This window comes from Alosa sapidissima, chromosome 7, assembly GCF_018492685.1.
Source record: "Alosa sapidissima isolate fAloSap1 chromosome 7, fAloSap1.pri, whole genome shotgun sequence".
Taxonomy (NCBI): Eukaryota; Metazoa; Chordata; class Actinopteri; order Clupeiformes; family Clupeidae; genus Alosa; species Alosa sapidissima.
In genome coordinates this window covers 667,119-694,863 of record NC_055963.1, presented here as the reverse complement: position 1 = coordinate 694,863, position 27,745 = coordinate 667,119, and the positions used below count along the sequence as shown (strand labels likewise).

The following is a 27,745-nucleotide window of genomic DNA, read 5'->3' as shown; positions in this document are numbered from 1 at the left end:
TCTTTGGTCTTGCTGACGTTCAGCAGGAGGTTGTTGTCCCTGCACCACGTGGTCAGATGGTCGACCTCCAACCTGTATTGAGTCTCGTCGCCCTTGGTGATGAGACCCACCAGAGTTGTGTCGTCAGCAAATTTCACTATGTGATTGTTGCTGTAGGTTGCAGTGCAGTCATGCGTCAGGGTGAAGAGCAGCGGACTGAGCACGCAGCCTTGGGGGGCCCCTGTGCTCAGTGTGATGCTGCTTGAGGTATTGTTGCCAACACGTACTACTTGGGGCCTCTGACAGAGGAAGTCCAGTAGCCAGTTGCAGAGGTAGGTACTGAGTCCCAGTTTGTCGAGTTTGCAGATGAGTTGTTGTGGTATTATGGTGTTGAATGCAGAACTGAAGTCTATAAACAGCAATCTCACATATGAGTCTCTTTTTTCCAGGTGGGTGAGGGCTGGGTGGAGGGCAGAGCAGATTGCATCCTCTGTAGACCGCTTGGCTCGGTATGCAAACTGGAAGGGGTCCAGGGTGGGGGGGAGAATGGCTTTGATATGTGACATGACAAGCCGCTCAAAGCACTTCATGATGATGGGTGTCAGTGCCACAGGGCGGTAGTCATTGAAGCAGGATGGAGCAGTTTTCTTCGGCACAGGTATGATGGTGGCAGCTTTGAAACATGATGGGACGATGGCTTGCTTCAGGGAAGTGTTAAAGATGTCTGTGAAGACATCCTTAAGCTCCCCTGCGCAGTCCTTCAGCGCACGACCTGGGATGTTGTCTGGACCTGTTGCCTTACGGGTGTTGATAGCAGCAAGTGTCCTCTTCACGCTGTCGGCAGAGAGGCACAGGGGCTGCTCATGTAGAGGGGGATGGGTCTTCTGTGGGCAGGTGCTGTTTTGTGCTTCAAAGCGAGCAAAGAAGCGGTTCAGGTTGTTGAGCAGAGGGATGTTGCTCTCACAGCTCTGTGGCGCGGGCTTGTAGTCCGTGAGGGCCTGAATGCCCTGCCATAGGCTTTGTGCGTTCCTGCTGTCTTTGAAGTGGGTGGCACTAGGCAAGCCTGATGCTTTTTCACTAGTCCCATGTTTTAAAGGGACACTAGGCAAGCCTGATGCTTTTTCACTAGTCCCATGTTTTAAAGGGACACTAGGCAAGCCTGATGCTTTTTCACTAGTCCCATGTTTTAAAGGGACACTAGGCATAAACAACTCATGGGAACATTAACAGACCCTAACTTTAAAGGGACACTAGGCAAGCCTGATGCTTTTTCTCTACGAAACTCCCCCTCGCTCGCTTTTTTCCTTTTTGTTTGTATCTTCCGTCGGGTTTTCGCTGCTTCTTCGCCGGCTCTGCCATTATACACACGTTTGCAACAATCGCATTTCGTTAGCCTGCCTCTGTGCTGTGGATGCAGGATGTAAACTGATCCTGCTTCGGTCGGCGGGTACGATACACTGAACTTGCAAGCGGGATATTCTTCCTACAGGCAGTAGGGGCGGGCGAGAGAGTCTTCATTCGCCCTGTAATGAGTCATTTAACCATAAAACGACTTACGAAGATGAGTAATTAACACGAAAACGTTGCCTGGTGTCCCTTTAAACTTTCAACCAATCACTAACAACCGGCGTTTCGTCACAGAGAAGCCCCTAGCAAGCAAGCTAACATCATATAATTGATCCCAATGGGAAAGACAGCTAGCAGTCACACACCTTTCATCAGCGTGGCCTACTGGTTAGCACTTCGAACTTGTAACCGGAGGGTTGCCGGTTTGAACCCCGACCAGTGTTGTATAAAGTACTAGAAAGCAATACTTCAGTAAAAGTACAAGTATCGTACCAGAAAAAGACTTTGGTAGAAGTGAAAGTTACCTTTTAGAATATTACTTAAGGAAAAGTCTTAAAGTATCTGATATATACTGTACTTAAGTATCAAAAGTAATTTCCTGATATTTAATGTATTTGAAGTAAAAGTAAAAAGTAAAAAGCAAGCGGTTTTATTTTGAACTTTTGTGAACTTTATTTTGGCTTTCTTATACTGTAGTAAAGCATATTCAGGGTTCCCATATCTTCTTAATCTCACTCATTAAATCAAAATCACATTCTTTTCTAGGACTCTTAAGTTCAAAGAACAAACAGCATATTTTTAAAGCTGACATCAAAGAAAAAAACAGAAACAGAAATGCCACTTTTGTATGAACTTCAGGTAAAAATGAAAAATTAATAACTTATTTCTTTCAAAATAAAAATTACCTGCTGGTAGGGAGAACATTTTGGTCATGTGGTATGAGCATTTCTAGGGCTTACTCCCCAGGTCACCATCTCACTCTCACACACCCACAGGCCACCTATGTCCAGCAGCTACTAATATGCCAGTCATAGTTGAAACTGAAAAGGTATCTGTTCATCTTCAAAAGAAGCTGGTTTTCAAAGTTGACAGAATTCAGTGCCCGGGAGTTTCAGGCCATAGGCCGGCCAACGTTTTCCATAGTGGTGGAAATTAGATAAATGAAGCAACATTTCAGCTCTTACTATCCTGTAGTTTTTATTAGTACCATGGTTCAACAAATGTGTACAGTAAAGGTTATATAATAATTCACTTCAACTGAGAAGTTAACAAAAAATATTCCACTATTCCACAAGTTAACAAAAACAGAAAGAAAGAAAGAAAGAAAGCCTTTGAAATGTAGCCTATCCCACGCTTCCACAAAGAGGCATATTGAACTAATATTTAGGCTACATGTTTTTTGCATGGGTAGGCTATATTGTTGTTTGGTGATTTAACCTACTCCTTTACTACACCCTCTTCTGAGCAAACAATGCATATTTATCATGTAGGGTAATTGCTCTTTCTTACATTAAATAACTTTAATTTATCCTCTCTACTTGTCCCTGTAGTCATGGCCTCCTCATCACTAATTTCGGGCTCATTATTTTCAGTGGTCGACTGGTTGATCTGCTGCTCGGTCTCTCCTGGCCTCTTTCTACCATCCATCCTTCCTGACGCTTGTGTCTACTGTAGGGCCGGCTCGGCTATCCGTATCTGAGAAAACTTTTTGGAAAAGATGGGCTATATGGACCCAACCAACTCTTTTTGGGAGGGGAGAACTCCCTCACGTAGGCTACAACCCATGCAGAGGCATTGCATTGGTGTCATGCACAGAATGCGGAGCGTGTCCTACTGAAAAGATAGACTAACGTGTCAATATTTTTTTCCTCGACCGGCCCAAAAGTGAAGCGGCTACCGGGAATTCTCCCGATTCTCCTGATTACCCACCCCGGGCCTGATTCAGTCTTACTATTCTTGGACTGAAGACAAGTTCTGCGATGCTAAATAGCCTTTCACAGGCCGCTGAGGCAGGTAGCGGAGTGTTCAGCTTCACAGAAAGCTGCCAATGTACAGAAACATTTCTTGCAAATACGGCCACGGTTGTATGACGTTATATTCACCACTACCCTGTTCACCGAGTTCACCACTATCGTCGGGGTGGTCGTCTATGATAACGGGAGGTCCTCCAGTCCTCCAGCTCGTGCTTCATGGCGGTTTCAGTTGTGCGTCCTCCTCCTTTAGCAACAAACAAGCGCTGAAATAGAGTGCGCAGCGTGCGGAGCGTGCGTAATGCAATCTAGGAGCAGTGATTCACCAAACCTCCCTTATTGCAGTCGCACACATTTCTTCTAATTGTATGTTTTAGTAACGAGTAACGAAGATGCTTAGTGGAAATATAACGGAGTAAAAGTATACATTTTATCTAGGAAATGTAGTAGAGTAAAAGTGAAAGTTGACATAAATTTAAATACCGAAGTAAAGTACAGATACGTGAAATTTCTACTTAAAGGAACACGCCACCCAATGTCAGTAGTAATATATGTTCTTACCTTAACTTTCACAAGTTGAGTCATACCTCTCCCGTGTCGGTACGTGCACTCAACCGCTCTGGTGCACGGCACGACTGTGTTAGCATATTGCTATGCTAGCGGGCTCAGACGTAGCTAGACGTAGAAGTAATCAAAAACATCCACGTTTTCCCGACTTAAATACAGTTGCACGAGTAGTTGATAAAAATGTCTACGGTCACACAACATGAAACGTGGCGATTTTCCAAGGAATAAACAGGAGAACTACAATGTGTGGCGCAATAGCACTGGGAGTACATCGACCTAGCGTAGTAATATTAATTAACACCTAATTGTAGATCCTATCCACCACAGAGTTTAGAATCCATGCTTGATCGACCCCTCAGCCTCCCCCTCCCCTCTGAGCGAGAGAGAGGCACACACACACTAGAGATGCGCTGATGGGCTATTATTTCAACCATAACTGCATAGCAAAACTTATCATCCATCAGCCATCCATCAGCAGCAAAGTTTTTTTTAACAATTTTCAAAACTGCACCCGCCCACCATCCGCTGGTTGTTTTAATGTAGGCTATATGGGTGATGCAGCGCTGCTGACGTGAGGCTAGAAAGCCCTTTCTTGTTCTAGAAAGACTGATCCAATGCAGCAAATATATTAAAAGGCTAAAGTCGTACATTGGCTATGTTGTAGACCAGTGATGTAGTACTCGAGTCCGGTCTCGAGACCGATTTCTGCTTTCTCGGTCTCGTCTCGGACTCGTTCCTTCAAAGACTCGGTCTTGACTCGTCTCGGACCACAGTAGGAGGAGAAGGACTCGTAATTTCAGACCGAGTCCTCGAGACCAGCGCATTTTTTTACGTTCATATAAAAAAAATTGAAAATGAAATTTCACGGCAGCCACGTCTTTGCCCCTTGCGTCGGCCTTGGTGCCCCCTTCTTTCAATATTCTGTTTTTGCGTCCGTTTAATAACGATTTTTATTTAGCCTATAGCCTGTCAAAATAATCTGAGCATCACAGCGCAAACTAATTCAGTTATACACAGTGGAGAAAATGACAGCGCATGGCAAGACAGAAAGTGCGTCCAAACTCACCCATTCTTCTCAGTTGAAATACTCGCAATCGGTAAGCCTACTCATCACACAGACACATGTATAGCCTACTACTGTATAGTTAACTTTGGCCTTGGTGCCCTGACATGTGGCCTTTGTGCCCCCCACCAAATATGCCCAACTGAAGGCCAAGTGGCCTTGCCCCTAAAATGGTGAAATTCCAAGCCTGGGCCTAACTGTTGATTATTAATTGGGGTGATATTAAATCATGAATATGAAAACTGACATGTTTTTATGGTCTTGGTCTCGACTCGGACTTGCTTCCTCAAAGACTCGGTCTTGACTCGGACTCGACTGTATTTGAAAACCAACTGACTCGGTCTCGACCCTTCAAAGACTTGGTCTTGTCTCGGACTCGGCATAGACGGTCTCGTCCCCATCACTATTGTAGACTATCCCCAGAATATCAGCAGCAAACTCAGTCTCTGTCTCGCAAAACAGTCTCCAAATAAAACGCACATCGGCCTGTTGCCTATTCTGCCAGCTTGTGACAATATATCGTCCAAAATGCTTGATTGCATTGCATTCAGCTAGCTAAATTTTCATGTACCACATCAGCATTTTTGTTCAGTGAATCTTTTGTAAATTGCTTGCAAAAACATAAGTATATTAGAGAAATTGTGAGTAACTCAGGGATGGACGAGTTATTCAGCCTAACTGTAATTTCTGAAATTTGAATTGTAATGCGTTATTTGACTTTGTTACCCAATTGTTACGGCCCCTGAAATTCCTACCTGTGTTTTCCGATTTATGTGACAGTTTTCCCTGGGGAACCGTAACACCAATACAGTAACTAAATTACAGTAACTTTGTAATTCATTACCCCCAACACTGATAGTAGGTTACCTGGTTTTGTTTATTTCCTGTCGCAGTAGTTCGACAAAGCTGCAGCCTCGAAGGCTTTCGTCAAACTACCGTACTCGCTCCACCAGTGAAACACGTGATTAAAAGGTGCTTTGTCATTGGCTGACGCTCGCTCCACCAGTGAAACACGTGACTAAAAGGATCTTTGTCATTGGCTGAGGGTGAAGCCCTGAACTTCGAAACTTTAAAACTCACAGAAAAAAGTAGTAAAGTTTACGATGCAGTCGGCTCGTAAAATTAAATGAGAATCGAAGTCATTTACAAATTAAATGGTGCACAAGGGTTAATCGAGATCACGATTTTATAATGATTTATTGTGCAGGCCTACCCTGGAACACTTCAGGCTAAACCAACTATGTTAATGTATAAGCAAATAAGGACATTAAAGGCATACTATGCCAGATTTTCAATCTGATGGTAAACAAACTTGTAATAAGCGAATCGTGCTACACAGATTAAATACTAGGCATAAATTGAATTGAAAGCCATTGCATTTCAGATAATTTTATTTCAAACGCTTTGGGACTTATGGGAGACAATAGGCTATTATGTTGATACTAATTTATTTTATGACCACCTACACCTAGACAATAATTTGGAGTGAACTCTTTTAATATAAGAACGTAGGCTATAGATAGTTTTGAATATATGCCAAAGTTGTTTTTGAGTTTATACTATTTATTCATTCACTCGTTTTGTTCAAGCATAGACTGTATAGTCTAGATGTGTTCAAGAGGGAAGCCAATCAAACTCGCAATTGATTTCAAACCATTAGCATTGTTATTTTAAATGTAGGCCTATGCTTTCATTTTTCTCCAATTTCTGTAGGCAATCTATTTTTTTCTCTCGATGTTAAATTTGATGACTTTCGATGAAAATCCTGTAGATGGCGCTTGCCTATCGAACAGAAATCGTCTAGTATTGTCTTAATTTTACGACATATATCGTCTTTTCGTCAATCTACTGTTTTGGTCTACTTTTCTACCTCGTGCACGAGCAGAGATGAAGCTGAACTAAACCTCACTTGAATAAACGAGGCCAAGATGCCGCTAACTTGAGTTAATGGAACGGCTTCAGCCCCAAGTGAAAGTCTACGCTAGTTCAAGCCAGGCTATTTCTGTTAAGCGCAGCCTTCATTAGCGAGGTTGATGGAATATCCCCCAGGACAGATGAGGAAATGACTAAATGTGATCAATTATCTGAGAACATGAATCAGACTCTGCATCAAGTACCTGTAACAACAATGTGACATGTCACTATTAACACCTGGGTGGGCATGTGGGCATGGCTGGGTAAGTGGGTATGTGGGCATGGCTGGGTGGTAGTGCTGGGCGGCATGACCAAAAATGTATATCACGGTATTTTTATACCGTGATATACATCAATATATTTTTAATACGGTTTCACGGTATATGACGGTATTTTTTTTCCATGCATAATCAGATGTTCAGCATTTTCTACAGGTTGAGAGAGGAATTGCTGCAGTACATTGACTAAGGATGGTCTATTTTACTGTTATGATGTAGAATAACTCCACACTAGTGGTAATGCAGTTTTGCATGGCCCCAGAAAATGATGCTGTTTACATAGAGCCACTCATGATTCTAATGAAGAATCTAAACAGAATGCAAAGACTATTGCAGTCAAAATACAGAACTTTTACTGTGCAAATTTCACAAACATCTTGTATAAAACCAATACAAAAAGTAGTGCAACTTGCAATAATTATACTTTTTTGAAAATTATACAATTTAAAATAAAACCTCTCTGCTAATATGCTTACTCTGACAAATAGGCCTATTAGAAACATGCCTTATTGTTATTGTGTGGTTTGCATGACGTTAGTGGTAGGCTAACGTTAACATCATGTGGATGTGGATGTCTTGTTAGCCTGCCATGAGCTTCGGTTCGGTTCGCTAGGCAAAACATTAACAAAAAAGTTTGTTTTGGTGCACCGATGACGGTCAGGCTCATTTCTAACTAGCCAGCTAGTATTGCTCAGTTCATGTCTATAACATGCTTCACTTGCTACCTGGATAATTTCAGCGAATATTCTTAAGGTGAGATGAATGATAAGATCATTAAACTTCACTGTGTTCGGTGGGTTGCTAACTAACGACATCACCTACTAGCCAGCTAGTTACAACTGTTGAAAAATCTCAATAGAATTTCCGTGACGGTAAATCCCTTTCAATCCAGTATCCCTTAACGTTTTTCCTTAACTAAAGAAACAATTTAAGGTATTCTGTGCAACACCCATAAATAAACCCCTTACCTAAGGAGAAAGTAAGCCTTAAGGGTCATACTTCAGGGGGAAAACTTAAGGTGTTTTGTGTTAACCCTCACTACGCCTCGCAGTGGCACCATGCGTGCGTGTGAAAAAAGTCCCGTCGGAAACACTGTCGCGCGTGCAGCGTTCCAAACGTTGTGTAATCAAATACACCGGTATGGCGGTATATTAAAAATTCACATCATAGCGAAAATATACACCGGTATACCGCCCAGCACTACTGGGTGGGTATGTGGGCATGGCTGGGTGGGCATTGGGTCCAGGTGCCCACGGGTACTCAGGTTCGGGGCCCTCGGTCATTTCCCGATCTCGCCCCATCTTTCTCTCCCACTAATTGTCCTCTCTGATTAGTATAAAATGCTATATTACACTAAATGGCTTTTTTACTTTAATCACTAGAAGTGGATGGAGAAATATAAACTCTTTATATATCTGTTACCTTATAATGATAATTAGGAAAGAATATTGCACCGTTTTAAAACACCTATAAGTTATATGTTTTTAGTTATTGCACTGCCTTAAAACATTTAAGGGTTTTAAATTGATTTAGTTTAGTTCACATGCATCCTTATGATGCTGTTATGATTGACATGCATCCTTATGATGCTGTTTCGAATCACATACATCCTTATGATGCTGTTTTGATTGACATGCATCCTTATGATGCTGTTTGGATTCACATGCATCCAGACATGCAGAGTCGTCCGAGTTAAAGTTTAAAACTGACCACAGAGGAACGGAGAGAAGCTCATGTCACAATTTCGGAATGCGCCATCTGACCTGAGGGTCAAGCTATGTCATGTTTTAGGCCATGTGTTAACTGTCACATCCTGATTGTATGATATAAAAGAAGCTTGCCTGCAGAACATGTCAGAGCTTGGGTACGAACCATTGCTTTGTCTCATTCTCTCTCTTTGCAAAGATAATACAATTGTATTGTTCTTTTGGACCACTGGCTCCTGTCTTTTTTGCGTCAAAGCATACAAAATTATCTAACAATGGCTTTTTCACTTCAATCACTAGAAGTGGATGTCCACAGCCATAGAGTGTAACACACAGCCTGTACACTAAACACTAGGAGTGGATGTCCACACACCGCCTTTATCCTTCTATATGCCCCTGTAAAGACACAGAGGGACACATTGATATCACACTCATGCTGATCACAATGCTAGCAGCAGCAGCCTGGGCGAGGTGTGAGCATTGGACAGGAGGGGATTGGCTGGTGCCAAACACCACGCTGAGGGGATGAAGGATGTTACCATGGAGACGGGTCATTTAACCACTACAGTCTACTCATAAGCAGCACATGAGCTGCGATTGGCTTGCTGCGCGTGTGCATGGGAAGTGGTCACCCTGAGTGAAAATGCTACATCGCAATAAATGGACCTACTGCTGATGCTGTAGCATAGCTCAAGTAGCCTACTATGTTTTAAAATGATGAGCGACCACAGGCATCGTCAGCCATTCGTCCATACTGAGCGAAAATACATTTGCAAAAGGATACAACATATTTTGGCGGTTGTCACATGACTTAACCATTAATGTGTTGCAGCTTTAACTAAGTTCATGACAAACGAATTGTCTATATGAAATACCTTTATCCTGCAAGGTCAAAAATGCAAAACACCTGTCAACCTAATGATCGGCGTCATGAAATAGCCTAGGCCACGTTATTATAGATTTAGGCTCAATGAAAAAGGCATGGGAGACAAAATAGAACGACCACACGTCACTGTTCGGCTACAAGTTTGCATAAACGTGGATTCTCAGTCACATGGAAACACACGCACACACGTAGGTACCCAAGGCACAAACCTGCATCATCATATATCTCCACCTCAACTGCAACATCTGATCTCTACAGCGCCGACGTCAACTACAGGTGCACAAACAACTAAACTGACGTTAAAACATAACAATAACAGTTAACGTTGCATAATGTCACCGTGACCTCGTAGAGTGAAACGAGCTTCCATTCCATGTCACGTCCTTGAAAGCGCATTCCTCTCCGCATAGAGTGAAAGGACTCCACTTCAGTTCAGGTATTTTTAATAGACTGCATCAATAAGCAAGATGTGGTATTTTCCAATTCGCATTTCACCCTGCATTGTTGGCAAAACAGTATGACAGAGTTTTTGCTTCTTACCTGAATGTCCCCACCCCATTCAGCGGAAGCTTCCTTCATAGAGATGCGTCGTGCTTGCCCCGCGATACTCGTCCCCGGCAAAGGACTCCGCCAAAGCGGTGCGCCTCTGCGCGCGAGGACGAGTGAATGGGGATGGTGGCGCGGGCGGATGATGGCGCATGAGATTTGTTTTAGAGCCGCGTGAGAGATGACGGACGTAAACGGCTAAACCAGATGCGCAATATTACGTTGAATCTGTCTTAAAGGGGTATGCGATTAAAGTCGCATGTCCGAGTAAATCTGCCCATTCTAGACAGTGGTGTGTGTACGATGTATGTAACAGACTCCTTTCTCGAAACAGGCACTGATTTCATTTATAGTCAAATGTTACTATATTGTGTCGCCTGTTAAATCACAAGTGCGTTTACTTGGGGCTTCACCAAATTACTCTGGCGATGCTGACAACAGTTTGTCAACCGGAAGGGCTGTCATGAAAGAACATTATGAAATAGGCTATAGCCTAATGTGTAAATAGGATACATTGGTAAAGGAACTTTTGAGTGTTGCAGAGGATAAGAGCTCCATTCTCCAGGACAGGACCTGTGTGATATATGTGTTTGACACGTTCTGGGCGGTAACCCAGCTGCATGCATGGCCATGTTGGAGGCACTCGCCGTAAAGAACTGAATGAAGCACAATGGAGTACAAGGAAGTTTATTGTCACATGCATATAGTGGGGAGTGGGGGGTAAAAAGTGCAGTAGAAGAGGGGTTTAGTAGATTAAAGGAGAATTCCGGTGTGATATTGACCTAAAGTGTATTGAAACATGATACCGAGTGTGAACGTATGTCTCATAGCCCATCTCGCCTTGTCGCCTGCACTCCAAAATCTAGCGCTAGTTAGCCGATGCTACCAACAGCTTTTTCAATAGTGGTGCTTCGTGTATTCGGTATCATGTTTCAATACACTTTAGGTCAATATCACACCGGAATTCTCCTTTAAGTGGCAAGGGCTGCATAAGAAAGGTGAGGGAGGATTGGAATTGGGGGGGGGGCACCAACAAGGAGCACCCAAGAGCAACAGGGGCAAGGAAAAACTCCCTTACCAAGGAAGAAACCTTGGGCAGATCCACGGCTCAAGGGGCTAACCCAACTGCCAGGGGTCTTGGTGTGTGTGTTGGGGGGGATGACAGGGGAGATGGGATAGTGTGCTGTGTATGTGGGGAGAGGGCAGTGTGCAATATGTGTGTTGGAGAAGCTTCCTCATGAGACAATGTTCTGTGTATTGGGGGGGGGGGGCAGTGTGCTGTAAGTATGTTGGGGATGTGTGTTGGAGAAGCTTCCTGATGAAATAATGTGCTGTGTATGTAGGGGAGAGGGGGGGGGGGGGGCAGTGTACTGCAAGTATGGTGAAGGGACTTACTATTGCAAGCAGAGTACTGTATGTATGATGTATGTGAGTGATGAAGATGTGTGTGTGGGCGGGAGGGGAGTGTAGCAGTGACTGTGTGTGTGTGTGTAGTGTGTGTGTGGGTAGGTGGGGGCAGTGTGCTGTAAGTATGTAGAGGATGTGTGTTGGAGAAGATCCTGAAGACAATGTGCTGTGTATGTAGGGAGGGGGGGGCAGTATGCAGCAAGTATGTAGAGGAGGCTTACTGTAGCAAGCAGTGTGCTGTATGTATGTGAGGTGATGACAGTGATGATGTAAGTGTGTGTGTTTTTTGTGTGTGTGTTGGGGATGGGGGTGGGGGGGGCAGAAAGGCTAGGCAATCAAGGACATGGGTAGATGGAGGAGAAATCAAAAATAATAAATAAAAAGTTCTATGGAGATGTGCAAAAGTTGGAGAAAGTCAGATATGTGTGTGTGTGTGTGTTTTGACGTGTGATGAAATAAGAAAATAATAAAAGGTCTATAGCATAGGGTGAGGGATGTAAAAGTGCTAAAAGTCTTGTAGGTGTATGTGTGTGTGTGGGGGGGGGGGGGTCATGAATGCTGAGGAGTGAATGAGTGCAAAGTCAGTATAGTGTGAGTTCAGAGTTGGGAAATGTTTGAGAGTGCTGAAGAGTGAATGTGTGCAAAGTCAGTATAGTGTGAGTTCAGAGTTCGGATGGCCTGGGGATAAAAACTGAGTATTATGCACTTTGGATACCTGACCAGTGATTATGACCAGAAACTACAGAAAAGCTCATCAAAACGCGTCCAAGATGCAAAGGCATATAGGGCAGGACTTGGACCACAAGAAAAGCGGCGATATTTCGAGAAATTACGGTTTATTGGCAGCGCAGATCCATATTAGTTGGGTGAAGGAAACGCAGTACCAAGTCCAACCACAAGCGCCCCCCTTCCTCTGATAACTTCAGGCATTATTCTCCTTTCTCCCTGGTTTTTTAAGAACTTTTGGAAGTCGATACCTACTCCAGATGTTTTCTCGGTCTGACCTATTGGTACAACCTAAAACACAGCAATAATTAACCATTTTCCTTGACAATGTTAGGGATTTACTTCAGTGCCTAATGCTTTCTAATGAGCGTGTATCTCCAATATGGCGACGTCCCGATCTGATGACACGCCGTGCAAACCCCTGATATTCGGAACTAAGTGTCAATCACACTCACACACTCTCCCCTACCCTGTACATTATCTGTAACAGGGGTGCTTTATAGAAATCGTTTCAATTTAATTCTGTTTATTATTGAAATTTTTTCTACCTAAAGGTGATAAATCACGGGACAGCTTTTTGGGCAATGTTGCTGAGCGACACTATCCCATTGAGATTGGGCAACATAACTTCTATCTGAAAGATTTGGATACTTACGGTATGTGTCCATTATTGCGGCGCGTAGACGCTTGCAGATGCCTAGCCCTCCCCCTGCAGCCGCTGCACCTCGTTATAAGCGCAAATTTATTTCATTGGTTGGGATAACATTTTGGGAATGGTTGTAGAAGTTTGCCCTGTCTCTGAAGTCCTAGGTTATTTAATGTGATGTTTATATGTGATAATAAACAATGCGAATCAATATTGAGGCACTTTAGGCTACACAAATAATGATCCCTAACTGCTGGATTTGGACAGGTTGTATTACGCATTAGGCTATCCAACGCATATGACTATAATTAAGTAGACATGGGATGTAAGAAAGTTTTGGATAGCTGGGATTTTTGCTGCACCCAGTGTGAATTTGCAGCTTGTTAAACCTAGGCTACATTTGCTAGGCTACATTAGCCTACTACGCTACACCAGCCTGGTTAGTGTTTCATTGGCAGTTGTGTTTCTACAAAGCTCTTGCCTTTTGTTATATGCACAGAGCTGAAGTTAAATTACATTTTTGGTGTAAATGTGTTTGATGGCCTATTGTTTCTCTCTCTCTCTCTCTGCCACTATCCCTCTCTTCCAGCCTGGAATGCGCCGCTGACTATCAAAATACCGCTGCGCTGTTTGAAGTTGCACTGCTTGCTGTTATAGGGAATGACAGATGTCATTCTGATTGGTTTAAAGGATGTTACGCCCAAAACACACCCAAGACTGATTAAGAAACATAAGAGCCGCCTTTTTGCGCCAGGCGCCTGACATTTGATAACAAAACCACCCTGAATGTGGACTGGACAAATCCAGGGACACCAGGCAAGCCTGATGCTTTTTTTCTACGAATCTCCCCCTAGCGTCTGTACGTGTTGAGCCCTCGCTCGGTCTGAAGCTCTTTTCCTTTTCTTTTTTTTATCAAAGTCAAAGTCAGCTTTATTGTCAATTTCTTCACATGTTCCAGACATACAAAGAGATCGAAATTACGTTTCTCACTATCCCACGGTGAAGACAAGACATATTTTACCAATTTAGGTCCACAGACAAACATAACATTCAAGTAAACAAAAAAGTAAGTAAATAAGAGGGCACATATAATAATGAAAAAATAAGAGCAGCAAAATGTGGTTGAAATTGTGCATAGACAGTCAATAAAAATACTAGTGCAAATTCAGGCCAATAAAAGGCTTGGGTAGTTCTGTTTGACCTAAGTAAGAAGAAAGTGGCATAGTGGTGCAAGTTATGTAAGAGCAGCAGAAGTGTTGTGTTTTCAGGACAACAACACCAGTTGTAAAGTGTACAAGTGTGCAAGTGTGCAAGTGGAGTAGTGCAGGCGGCCATTTTTGGGTCCAATGTCCAGGATGTTATGTAGCTGAGGGTGGAGGGGGGAGAGGAGGGAGAGAGTTCAGCATCCTTACGGCTTGGTGTATGAAGCTGTTGGTGAGTCTGGTAGTGCGGGAGCGCAGGCTTCTGTACCTCTTCCCAGAGGGCAGTAGATCAAACAGATTGTGAGCGGGGTGACTTGCATCACTCACAATTTTGGTCGCCTTGCGGGTGAGGTGGGTGGTGTAAATGTCCTTCAGGGAGGGGAGTGAAGCACCAATAATCCTTCCAGCTGTGTTCACTATGCGCTGCAGGGCTTTCCTGTTGTATTCAGTGCAGCTTCCGCCCCACACAGCGATACAGCTGGAGAGGATGCTCTCGATGGTGCCTCGGTAGAATGTGGTCATGATGGCTGGTGGAGCACTTGCTCGCCTGAGTTTCCGCAGGAAGTACAGGCGGCGCTGAGCTCTCTTCGCCAGTGATGCAGTGTTGGTGGTCCAGGAGAGGTCTTCCCTGATGTGCACCCCCAGGAATTTGGTGCTGCTCGCTCTCTCCACCACAGCACCGTCGATGGTCAGTGGCAGGTGTTGGGTGTGACCTCTCCGGAAGTCAACAACAATCTCTTTGGTCTTGCTGACGTTCAGCAGGAGGTTGTTGTCCCTGCACCACGTGGTCAGATGGTCGACCTCCAACCTGTATTGAGTCTCGTCGCCCTTGGTGATGAGACCCACCAGAGTTGTGTCGTCAGCAAATTTCACTATGTGATTGTTGCTGTAGGTTGCAGTGCAGTCATGCGTCAGCAGGGTGAAGAGCAGCGGACTGAGCACGCAGCCTTGGGGGGCCCCTGTGCTCAGTGTGATGCTGCTTGAGGTATTGTTGCCAACACGTACTACTTGGGGCCTCTGACAGAGGAAGTCCAGTAGCCAGTTGCAGAGGTAGGTACTGAGTCCCAGTTTGTCGAGTTTGCAGATGAGTTGTTGTGGTATTATGGTGTTGAATGCAGAACTGAAGTCTATAAACAGCAATCTCACATATGAGTCTCTTTTTTCCAGGTGGGTGAGGGCTGGGTGGAGGGCAGAGCAGATTGCATCCTCTGTAGACCGCTTGGCTCGGTATGCAAACTGGAAGGGGTCCAGGGTGGGGGGGAGAATGGCTTTGATATGTGACATGACAAGCCGCTCAAAGCACTTCATGATGATGGGTGTCAGTGCCACAGGGCGGTAGTCATTGAAGCAGGATGGAGTAGTTTTCTTCGGCACAGGTATGATGGTGGCAGCTTTGAAACATGATGGGACGATGGCTTGCTTCAGGGAAGTGTTAAAGATGTCTGTGAAGACATCCTTAAGCTCCCCTGCGCAGTCCTTCAGCGCACGACCTGGGATGTTGTCTGGACCTGTTGCCTTACGGGTGTTGATAGCAGCAAGTGTCCTCTTCACGCTGTCGGCAGAGAGGCACAGGGGCTGCTCATGTAGAGGGGGATGGGTCTTCTGTGGGCAGGTGCTGTTTTGTGCTTCAAAGCGAGCAAAGAAGCGGTTCAGGTTGTTGAGCAGAGGGATGTTGCTCTCACAGCTCTGTGGCGCGGGCTTGTAGTCCGTGAGGGCCTGAATGCCCTGCCATAGGCTTTGTGCGTTCCTGCTGTCTTTGAAGTGGGTGGTTATCTTGTGAGTGTATTCCTTTTTTGCTTCCTTGATGCCACGGGACAGGTTGGCTCTCGCTGTTTTCATGCCAGCTTCATCCCCAGCTCTGTAGGCTTTGTCTCTGGCCCTCAGCAGCCTGAGGACATCCCCTGTCAGCCATGGCTTCCAGTTAGCCCGAGTGATGATGTCTTTTGTGTGGGTCACATCATCGATGCACTTGGTGATGTAAGAGGTTACAGTGTCTGTATACTCCTCTATGTCTGTCCGGTTGTTGTAAGTGGCTGCCTGCTTAAACATTTCCCTTTGCATCTTCCGTCAAGGGTTTTCGCTGCTTCTTCGCCCGCTCTACCATTATACACACGTTTGCAATAATCGCTAGCGTTTCGTTAGCCTGCCTCTGTGCTGGGGATGCAGGATGTAAACTGATCCTGCTTCTCGCGATGTCTGAGTCTTCATTCATCCTGTAATGAGTCATTTAACCATATGCCGACTTACGAAGATGTCGATGATTAATTAACATGAAAACATTGCCCGGTGTCCCTTTAAGCTATTTGCTAGTGACCATGTGTTTTAGTTACATGCATACATTAGAAATAGGGCCTGTTATGTCTTTTTCACTGATCCAAGCACTTCAATACAAAAATGAAAAGTAACTTGTAATTTGAGTAACTTAATAACAAAGTACTTTTTTACTTTTACTCGAGTAGGTTTGTCCAATTGGAATATTTACTTTTACTCAAATAGATGATTTTGAAGGAAGTACTTGTACTTGAGTATACATTTTCAGTACCCTACCCACCACTGGGGCAGTTGTGGCCTACTGGTTAGGACTTTTGACTTGTAGCCAGAGGGTTGCCAGTTTGAATCCCAACCACTCAGTAAGGAAAATAAATCAAGAGCGACTGCAACACACAACAAAACAGATTATAAAGTTAGAAATAACTTAACTAGAATTCAAAGGCAAGAATTGAGGACGTTACAAGAGGATAAAGATTTGATTATTCAAAGTGCAGATAAAGGCGGGGCTATTGTGATCTTAAACCGTGATTGTTACGTGAGGGAAATACAGAACCAGCTGAAAAACTCCAAATTTTATAGGAAATTGGAATCTGACCCTACCTTGAAATTCAGGAACCAGCTGCATGAGAAATTAAACCAACAAATGGAGATGGGACATATAAACAAACATGAACATGCATACATGAAGGTGGATTACCCTATTACTCCAGTCTTCTACACTCTCCCTAAAATCCATAAAGTATTTACAGATACACCACCTGGACGCCCCATTGTTGCGGCTATTGGCTCCCTGACTGAAAAAATCTCATCATTTGTAGACCATACTTTACAATCTTTGGTCGTCTCGCTCCCTTCATATGTGAAAGATTCCATGGACTTTATCAAAATGATCCAGTCTGTAAAATTGAAAAATTCCCAACAATTCCTGGTAACAATGGACATTGAATCTTTGTACACAAATGTCCCCTTCCAGGGTGGCTTACAGGCTACAAAATCTTTCTTGGAAAAAAGGTCTATCAATAGCCCAAAAACTGAATGCCTTCTTGATCTGATTGAGTGTGTCCTAACATGTAACTATTTCTTATTTGGCACTGATTTCTATCTCCAGATCTCTGGTGTGGCGATGGGATCTAAAATGTCCCCCAGCTTTGCATCTCTCTACGTGGGACTGTTCGAATCAGAGGTGATCTTCGACACACAAAAGAATCCCTACATACAGAACATATCCTATTGGAAACGGTACCTGGACGATATTTTTTTCATATGGGAAGGGGATGAGACCCAACTAAAAGAATGTCATAAATACATGTGTGAAAGTAATCAACATCTAAATTTCACCATGTCTGTGGATGAGTCAAAAATGAACTTTTTGGACATCTTAGTAATAAGGGAAGGAAATACTCTAAAAACTGATCTGTATCGTAAGAGCACCGATAGAAACTCTTTACTTCATGGGGAGTCATATCACCCAACGTCTCTTAAGAAAAACCTCCCCATATCACAGTTCAATAGAATCAGGAGAATTTGTAGTTCAGATGAGGACTATCAGATCCAATCTACCATACTAAAAGATCGATTCAGAACAAGGGGATACAAAGAACACTGGATCACAGAAGCCTCTAATAGATTTGATAAAATGTCCCAATCCGAGAGTCTGAGCAGGAAAAGAGCCCAGAATCAAGTGCCTAGGATTACTTGCTGTGTCCAGTTCTCTCCCATCGCCAAAGATATCGAACGGACTATTAAAAAACATTGGCATATTGTGGATACAGACCCGACACTGAGACAGATCTTTCAAGGACCACCACGTGTTGTCTATAAGAGACAGCCAAACCTCCGCAACATGCTTGTTAGGGCGGACTTACCACCTCCTCCCCCTACACACTTTCTCAGCAATGTCCAATCGGGAAACTATAAATGTGGAAATTGTCAACAATGCAACTTCACATACAAAACACACACATTCAATCACCCCCACACAGGAGAAAAGTACAAAATTAAGGGCATCATCTCGTGTCAAACAAAAAATGTAATATATATGCTGTTTTGCCCCTGTGGATTGGCCTATGTGGGTAAAACCACAAGAGCACTCAAAACCAGGATAACAGAACACAGATCCGCAATTCGTAATCAGGATATGAAAAGTTCAGTGGCAGTTCACTTCAAAGAGGCTAGACATAATGTGGCTTCTCTAAAATACATCGGAATAGAATCTATTAAGAGTCCCCGGAGGGGGGGGGGGGGCATATTGACACTCTACTTCTTAAACGTGAACTGTACTGGATTTACACACTGGATACAATGGCACCTAAAGGTTTAAATGAAGACTTCAGTATTAGGCCTTTTCTGTAACTGATTTTGTGATGTTGTGTCTCGACTCGACGGTGTGAAGTGCTCTTTGGATATGGTTATATTTTCGAAATGTGAATGTAGTCTCCTTTATAGAAATGTATGATTAGTAACCTGTAGACTGAATAGACGCCAATATCATGTTTACTTATTATGACGGCCTAATGCGGCCTGATACACAGCCAAGTACTCTGATAGGGTGGAAGCTTGTACTCTTTAAAAAAAATTGTTTTTACAAAGTATAGTATATAAATGTTTTTCTATAAGTGCATGTTTTTTGTAGATATTATGACGTTGTGTATATATGTATGTAAGTGTTTTGTAAATCTATTTAAATATATCACTCTGATGGGTCATGTGACCTTTTGTACTTGTTTAAATATGGCCACTGTCTGTCTGATATTCAAGTCTGATGAAGAGCGTTTAGCTCGAAACGTTACACACGGGTGAAAATCAATAAAAATTCCTGATGGGAGCATGTGTGCGGACAATCCACTCTTTGATAGCCTAGCACTTTTTGTCCAGCACCTGCCTTGGATGTGCGCACCAACATACTACTTTTTCATTTAATACAAATTGGACATGCCCAAAAAGGATCTAAAAATGCCCACGCATAGCGGCTTGGCCTTCTTCAGGGCATAGTAAGACGCAGGAATGAATGGGTTTAGTCAGAGACTTTCTAATGAGGAGACACAACACTCAAAAAATCCTCCATAGAAATGCATGGGGTTAGTTTGTAACGTTGTCTACACATATCCCACCCCTTCCTCGGCAAAACGTTGACATGTGAATACATTGAGCCAATCATGTGGTGTGATGTGGATACATTGAGCCAATCATATGGTGTGTTGTGAAGACATCTTGCCAATCATGTGTTGTGAACTCGCCGCTGGAGCAAGATTGGTGTCGTGAAGCCTTGCGCACGCGCATTTCTGCTGAATAGGATACCCGATGAGTGCCCAAAAAGTGTTGCTATATGGCCGCCGAGTGGAGGGACTTGCCTAAAAGGACTTTGGTTTAGTACAGGCACAGAGCACAGGTGTTAATTGCTTAATTAGATCCGAAGCAACCAATTACTAAGACCCGCCCCTCTCACAGATCCTAGAGAGCAATCACATGCCAAACACAATTCATGTAAAAAGAAAAACAGAAAACAAAAAAAAAGATTAAATGTACAAACACCCACAACTAGTGACGTGAACAATATGAAGACCAATAGTGACCTCTCTCCAACACCAAACAGGAAGGGGCAAAGTAGGCGACAGCTGTAGCCTATGATTATTTGTTATTCCTATAATATTTGTCATTACTTATACATATTTAGTCGGCTCTTCCACGTGACAGAACAACTCTGTATCGGTTAAGGATGTCACGCATGAAACAATGCTGCAGAAACACGAAAATACGACTTTGAGTTTAGTAGGCTATCATTTTTAGTTCCTGTTTATCTATTGCATGATGGGTAATAATTTAAAGGAATCTAGTTGCAGTCTTGTAAATAGTGACCCTGCAAGATCCCTAGTCATTGCAAAATCATAGTCTGTGACTTAAAACTCTACTACTTGTCTTTAGATGTGAGATCTTTATGTCTATCATCATTTATTCAACTATCTGTCTATCAACAACTTTTAAATTATTTACATTTAAACTATCAACTTTCATTAAACTATGCAACCACCATGTGTAACCATCTCTGCATTATCTGTTTTAACTATGATATTTTACATCACAATTTTTGCATTTTTATGCACTGCTAATTCCTTGGAATTGCATTTCTAGTTCTCTTTAATGGACTAATTGCACCAATAAAGTCGTTGCACAGGGCAGGCTACTGCTTGAAAACAGGTGCTGCCAATTGACTTCAATCAAGAATTGGTGAGCACACGTGCACACGTTGCTATAAAACACGCGGGCAGGGTTTGGGCAGCAGTGGATTTGTCCTGTTGAATTTCCTCATTGCGCACGGAAGACTGAGTAAGTAGGCCTACAATGTTTTCACACTTATTGTGTAAAAACTGATTGAAAAGTCACTATTCTGTTTCTAAGAAATAATCTGTTAGGCCGAACTATAATTTAGCTATTTAGGCATGCCGTCTAATTTGCTTAATTTGTTATTCGTAGCCAAAGCCGTTTAGCGTGATCCATTTCTGTTTTGGTTTTATTTTGTGTTTTAAGTTTAATTTTTGCTCACTCCTGCGCTATAAAGATAAAGCACATATGCTGTAACTTGCCCAGCTGGCTGGCTTTCAAAGATTTATCCACTAACACCACCTCTCCTTTGCAGAAATGTCCGGTCGTGGAAAGAAAGTCGCCGCCGTTAAGGCCAAGTCCAGCATGACTCGTTCTTCCCGCGCTGGTCTACAATTCCCTGTCGGTCGTATCGCCCGCTTGCTGCGCAAAGGCAACTATGCAAAGCGCATTGGAAGCGGGGCGTCCGTCTACCTGGCTGCCGTGATCGAGTACCTGTGCGCCGAGATTTTGGAGTTGGCTGGTAACGCCTGCAAGGATAACAAGAAAAGGAGGATCTCACCCCGTCACATCCAGCTCGCTGTTAGGAACGACGAGGAGCTCAACACCCTGCTCGGAGGGGTAACTATCTCGGAGGGCGGTGTACTTCCAAACATCCACGCTCAGCTGCTACCCAAGAAGACCATGAGGGCTGACACAAGCAAAGATGTGAATTCCCAAGAGTTTTAGGTTTTTTTTTTTTTTTTTTTTTTTTTTTTTTAAATTTTAATATAAAGCATTTTAATTGTTTTTGTCTAAATAATAAAAAACCTTTTAGATATTTGTTTTCTTTTTTTTAATGCGGATCGGTTAAGACCTATTGCTCCCCCCTTCACCCAGTGAGAATCACTGAACCCATGATTCAATGGATCCGGCGTTTCTCGGGCATGGGCTGGCCTTGTAGGATGAGGGATGGAACAGTGCATTCCATAGAGCACATGGCAGCAGGGGTTAAACAGATGTGCATTCCATAGAGCAGATGGCAGCAGGGTTTAAACAGATGTGCATTTGTTTTTTTTTTTCTGAAATTGAGTAAACAGTTGCATTTCAATTATTTGTTTACAAGACGTGCTGCACTTTTGAAAAGATCTGCTGGTTTAGGTTCTGTGTGAGTGGGCTAGTTTGTGAATGGAGAAGAGGGTGGAGAAGAGGGTGGGGAAGATTAAGTGAAATGTAGCTGATTTCATTGTTGCCAAGTCAGCTCCCAGGCTCAGTCATCCTACTATGGTTGTTATACAGTAGTTACCATTCATAAGCATTGATATGGAACGGTGATTAAATTTTTTTTTACCAGATCTACTTCATAGGTGTACTGTTTATTCACAATGAATAACCAGCCAATCAGAAAAGAGTATTTCTTCTCTCCGGGTGATAAGTGAAATTTAAAGTATTCCCTTAATTTTTGTTGGAACAGTGTAAAAATGATCCCCAACGTCCCATTTCTGGAGTAGACTTGGATTGTCGAGGTCACAGTAGCAGTGATGCCAGTGAGTATAGTATATAAGTATACAGTGACAGCATTTGGCAGCATAAGCTCTTTATAAGTCATCAACACACCCACTATTGTAGCTAGTCTTCATTCTGTAAGTCACTCACACTTTATTGCATGAAGAGATCCGCTGCTCTAGGGAGCAAATTAGCATTATGTTTTCATATATTAGCATTATGCGTTCATATATTGTGTCTAGCATGCGCAAGTCCATCCATTCAAATACATCAGTGTCTGAGGATCAGCTGCACCCAGAAGAAATTAAGTGGAGGGGGTGTTCACTTTTTGTCAAGCCACACCTTTATTTCGCTTGGGTATAAAGTGTACAAATAATAGTAGATTAAATCAGCGTGGGCCCTGGTTAAACTGACGTGGAATGACCCAGTAGGAACAGCTGAAGTGCCCCTGAGCAAGGCACCCAACCCTTCACTGCTCCCCGAGCGTCGCTGTAGCAGCCAGGTCACTACGTCGGGATTAGTGTGTGCTTCACCTCACTGCACATTTACCAAATAGTATATAAATGGAATAAAGCTCCTTAAAAATTCACACAGAGGTCTGATTTGAATGACAGCTAGCTGAACCAATAAGACAACATAACTACCATTAGAATTAACTTAGCTTGGCTGTCCCGACCAGGCTAGGTGCAGAGAAAAAATCCCCAAAAATCCCAGCTTAATCCCTCATATAGTTTTTGTGAAATACCCCTCTGTTAGTAAAACCTGCTGTTAGAACTTAACATGCTTTGAGCTGCTATGCGACTCAGCTCTGGAACCAACTTTCGGATGACATCAAAAAGGGTTAAATCTAGACTTAAGACCAAACTTTTCTCAGATGCTTTCTGCTAACTGCTTGAGTTACAAATTCTGAATCTGCCTTGAAAACTATTCTACCTTGACTTTTATTACTTTTTTTACTACTTTTGCCTTTTTTTGCTTATTAATTATTCTTTATTTTTAAATGATTTTACCTTGTACGTTTTATGTTTTCTTTTTATTGTGATCTTTACCTTTTGAACTATTCTTTGACTATATTGCCCTTCTATGCTTTTATCTGTTATTACTGTTTGCTTTTGTTTATGTAAAGCACATTGAATGACCTCTGTGTATGAAATGCGCTATATAAATAAACTTGATTTGACTTGTGAAATTAAAATGTCTTTAATACAAATTGGACATGCCCAAAAAGGATCTAAAAATGCCCACGCAGAGCGGCTTGGCCTTCTTCAGGGCATAGTAAGACAACGCAGGAATGAATGGGTTTAGTCAGAGACTTTCTAATGAGGAGACACAACACTCAAAAAATCCTCCATAGAAATGCATGGGGTTAGTTTGTAACGCCAATATGGCCGTTGTCTACACATATCCCACCCCTTCCTCGGCAAAACGTTGACATGTGAATACATTGAGCCAATCATGTGGTGTGATGTGAATACATTGAGCCAATCATATGGTGTGTTGTGAAGACATCTTGCCAATCATGTGTTGTGAACTCGCCGTTGGAGCAAGATTGGTGTCGTGAAGCCTTGCACACGCGCATTTCTGCTGAATAGGATGCCCGATGAGTGCCCAAAAAGCGTTGCTATATGGCCGCCGAGTGGAGGGACTTGCCTAAAAGGACTTTGGTTTAGTACAGGCACAGAGCACAGGTGTTAATTGCTTAATTAGATCCGAAGCAACCAATTACTAAGACCCGCCCCTCTCACAGATCCTAGAGAGCAATCACATGCCAAACACAATTCATGTAAAAAGAAAAACAGAAAACAAAGACACAGATTAAATGTACAAACACCCACAACTATGTCACAATAGAGGTAAATATGTGACTCAAAGGGGGAAAAACAGGCCCCAGAAACAGCCTATACTGACAAGCCCACAGCGCAAGAACTAAACCATGTAGGAGGCTCAAATTTTGCATGCTGGTACATAAATAGGAATAGTATGTAGCAAAATCGTCACGTTTGGTCTGGTAATCCTGCATGGCCATAGCTGTCCCTCAAAGTTGATACAAATTTTATTGGAGTTTTTGGCTGGGCTCTGTTTAAGCCTTCAGAAGACATATTTGTACTCAACATAGGCTCTTGATTTATTTTCCTTACTGAGATAAGTAAAAAACACTCTCACAAAAAACAATGAACAGAAAATAAATTCCTTCAGGGTCTGAACAGCAGACTTTACAAGTCTAAAAAATAATTTTGGTTCTCATTTTCAGAGCACCCAAACACCTTGTGGGAAAATACAAAGATTTTTTAAATATTTTTTTCTTTATTCTCCATGATCTTTTTTCTCATGGGAGTTGTACTGGAATTGCAGCGCGCTCCCGTCAACTAGATCGTTAAGTGTATGGTGCCAATCTTAGCGGTTTTAAGTCAGTCGGAGTCAGTCTTTTTCTAGTTTTGCCGTTACGACAATATCAAACATGTTTGATATTATCGCAAGTCTTTTGGGTTGTGGCTCATGCAAATAGTGACGTGAACAATATGAAGACCAATAGTGACCTCTCTCCAACACCAAACAGGAAGGGGCAAAGTAGGCAACAGCTGTAGCCTATGATTATTTGTTATTGCTATAATATTTGTCATTACTTATACATATTTGTATAAGTACTGATATACTTGAATTACTGCATACTGCATATCAATGTAAATATACAGGTCACACAAGCACAAGTTTAAACTTCATGTAACTGTTAAGACTATAGAAATATACAACACAACTACCTCTATTTTTTCTTTAATATATGTCCTATATTTCTATTTTGATACATACATGTTCTATATTTCAGTCTTGCACTTTAATTTAATGTTTATTGTCTATGGCTATGTCCATAGTATGTCTATGTCTGTATTTAAAGCATGTCTATGTCTGCATGGGAAAGTAAGAAACGAAATTTCAATTCTTTGTATGACCAGTGCATGTAAAGAAATTGACAATAAAAGCCGACTTGACTTGACTTGATATTTAGTCGGCTCTTCCACGTGACAGAACAACTCTGTATCGGTTAAGGATGTCACGCATGAAACAATGCTGCAGAAACATGAAAATACGACTTTGAGTTTAGTAGGCTATCATTTTTAGTTCCTGTTTATCTCAAAGTCAAAGTCAAAGTCAGCTTTATTGTCAATTTCTTCACATGTTCCAGACATACAAAGAGATCGAAATTACGTTTCTCACTATCCCACGGTGAAGACAAGACATATTTTTCCAATTTAAGTCCACAGACAAACATAACATTCAAGTAAACAAAAAAGTAAGTAAATAAGTAAATAAGAGGGCACATATAATAATGAAAAAATAAGAGCAGCAAAATTTGGTTGAAATTGTGCATAGACAGTCAATAAAATACTAGTGCAAAGTCAGGCCAATAAAAGGCTTGGGTATAGTTCTGTTTGACCTAAGTAATAAAGAAAGTGGCATAGTGGTGCAAGTTATGTAAGAGCAGCAGAAGTGTTGTGTTTTCAGGACAACAACACCAAGTTGTAAAGTGTACAAGTGTGCAAGTGTGCAAGTGGAGTAGTGCAGGCGGCCATTGTGGGTCCAATGTCCAGGATGTTATGTAGCTGAGGGTGGAGGGGGGAGAGGAGGAAGAGAGTTCAGCAACCTTACAGCTTGGTAGATTTAAACTATCAACTTTCATTAAACTATGAAACCACCATGCGTAACCATCTCTGCATTATCTGTTTTAACTATTATATTTTACATCACAATTTTTGCATTTTTATGCACTGGTAATTCCTTGGAATTGCATTTTTAGTTCTCTTTAATGGACTAATTGCACCAATAAAGTCGTTGCACAGGGCAGGCTACTGCTTGAAAACAGGTGCTGTTATCTATTGCATGATGGGTAATAATTTAAAGGAATCTAGTTGCAGTCTTGTAAATAGTGACCCTGCAAGATCCCTAGTCATTGCAAAATCATAGTCTGTGACTTAAAACTCTACTACTTGTCTTTAGATGTGAGATCTTTCTGTCTATCATCATTTATTAAATTATCTGTCTATCAACAACTTTTAAATTATTTACATTTAAACTATCAACTTTCATTAAACTATGAAACCACCATGCGTAACCATCTCTGCATTATCTGTTTTAACTATTATATTTTACATCACAATTTTTGCATTTTTATGCACTGCTAATTCCTTGGAATTGCATTTCTAGTTCTCTTTAATGGACTAATTGCACCAATAAAGTCGTTGCACAGGGCAGGCTACTGCTTGAAAACAGGTGCTGGCAATTGACTTCAATCAAGAATTGGTGAGCACACGTTGCTATAAAACAGGCGGGCAGGGTTTGGGCAGCAGTGGATTTGTCCTGTTGAATTTCCTCATTGCGCACTGAATACTGAGTAAGTAGGCCTACAATGTTTTCACACTTATTGTGTAAAAACTGATTGAAAAGTCACTATTCTGTTTCTAAGAAATAATCTGTTAGGCCGAACTATAATTTAGGCATGCCGTCTAATTTGCTTAATTTGTTATTCGTAGCCAAAGCCGTTTAGCGTGATCCATTTCTGTTTTGGTTTTAAGTTTAATTTTTGCTCACTCCTGCGCTAAAGATAAAGCACATATGCTGTAACTTGCCCAGCTGGCTGGCTTTCAAAGATTTATCCACTAACACCACCTCTCCTTTGCAGAAATGTCCGGTCGTGGAAAGAAAGTCGCCGCCGTTAAGGCCAAGTCCAGCATGACTCGTTCTTCCCGCGCTGGTCTACAATTCCCTGTCGGTCGTATCGCCCGCTTGCTGCGCAAAGGCAACTATGCAAAGCGCATTGGAAGCGGAGCGTCCGTCTACCTGGCTGCCGTGATCGAGTACCTGTGCGCCGAGATTTTGGAGTTGGCTGGTAACGCCTGCAAGGATAACAAGAAAAGGAGGATCTCACCCCGTCACATCCAGCTCGCTGTTAGGAACGACGAGGAGCTCAACACCCTGCTCGGAGGGGTAACTATCTCGGAGGGCGGTGTACTTCCAAACATCCACGCTCAGCTGCTACCCAAGAAGACCATGAGGGCTGACACAAGCAAAGATGTGAATTCCCAAGAGTTTTAGTTTTTTTTTTTTTTTAATTTTAATATAAAGCATTTTAATTGTTTTTGTCTAAATAATAAAAAAACCTTTTAGATATGTTTTCTTTTTTTTTAATGCGGATCGGTTAAGACCTATTGCTCCCCCCTTCACCCAGTGAGAATCACTGAACCCATGATTCAATGGATCCGGCGTTTTCTCGGGCATGGGCTGGCCTTGTAGGATGAGGGATGGAACAGTGCATTCCATAGAGCATATGGCAGCAGGGGTTAAACAGATGTGCATTCCATAGAGCACATGGCAGCAGGGTTTAAACAGATGTGCATTTGTTTTTTTTTCTTTCTGAAATTGAGTAAACAGTTGCATTTCAA

At 42.4% G+C, this 27,745-nt stretch overlaps 3 protein-coding genes across 3 annotated transcripts in view; 2 read left to right on the top strand and 1 right to left on the bottom strand.

Moving 5' to 3' along the window:
* Positions 1–10,418, bottom strand: part of snphb (syntaphilin b) — a 51,472-nt gene extending 41,054 nt beyond the window's left edge. Inside the window, 1 exon segment of the mRNA XM_042098617.1 lies at positions 10,251–10,418. The gene's annotated coding sequence lies outside the window, so the exon portion shown is untranslated.
* A 10,272-nt stretch (positions 10,419–20,690) lies between these two features.
* LOC121713740 (histone H2A, sperm-like) lies at positions 20,691–21,645 on the top strand. Its single transcript, XM_042098627.1, has 2 exons — positions 20,691–20,831; positions 21,142–21,645. Exon 2 carries the CDS (start codon positions 21,144–21,146, stop codon positions 21,552–21,554), a length of 411 nt encoding a protein of 136 aa, XP_041954561.1. The 5' UTR covers positions 20,691–20,831; positions 21,142–21,143; the 3' UTR covers positions 21,555–21,645.
* A 4,916-nt stretch (positions 21,646–26,561) lies between these two features.
* Positions 26,562–27,473, top strand: LOC121713739 (histone H2A, sperm-like). Its single transcript, XM_042098626.1, has 2 exons — positions 26,562–26,697; positions 26,986–27,473. Exon 2 carries the CDS (start codon positions 26,988–26,990, stop codon positions 27,396–27,398), a length of 411 nt encoding a protein of 136 aa, XP_041954560.1. The 5' UTR covers positions 26,562–26,697; positions 26,986–26,987; the 3' UTR covers positions 27,399–27,473.
* The last annotated feature ends 272 nt before the right edge of the window (positions 27,474–27,745 follow it).

What these genes read in the sequence shown, in the direction of transcription:
- LOC121713740 (XM_042098627.1), top strand. Translation starts at nt 21,144, where the DNA reads ATGTCCGGTCGTGGAAAGAAAGTCGCCGCCGTTAAGGCCAAGTCCAGC.
- LOC121713739 (XM_042098626.1), top strand. Translation starts at nt 26,988, where the DNA reads ATGTCCGGTCGTGGAAAGAAAGTCGCCGCCGTTAAGGCCAAGTCCAGC.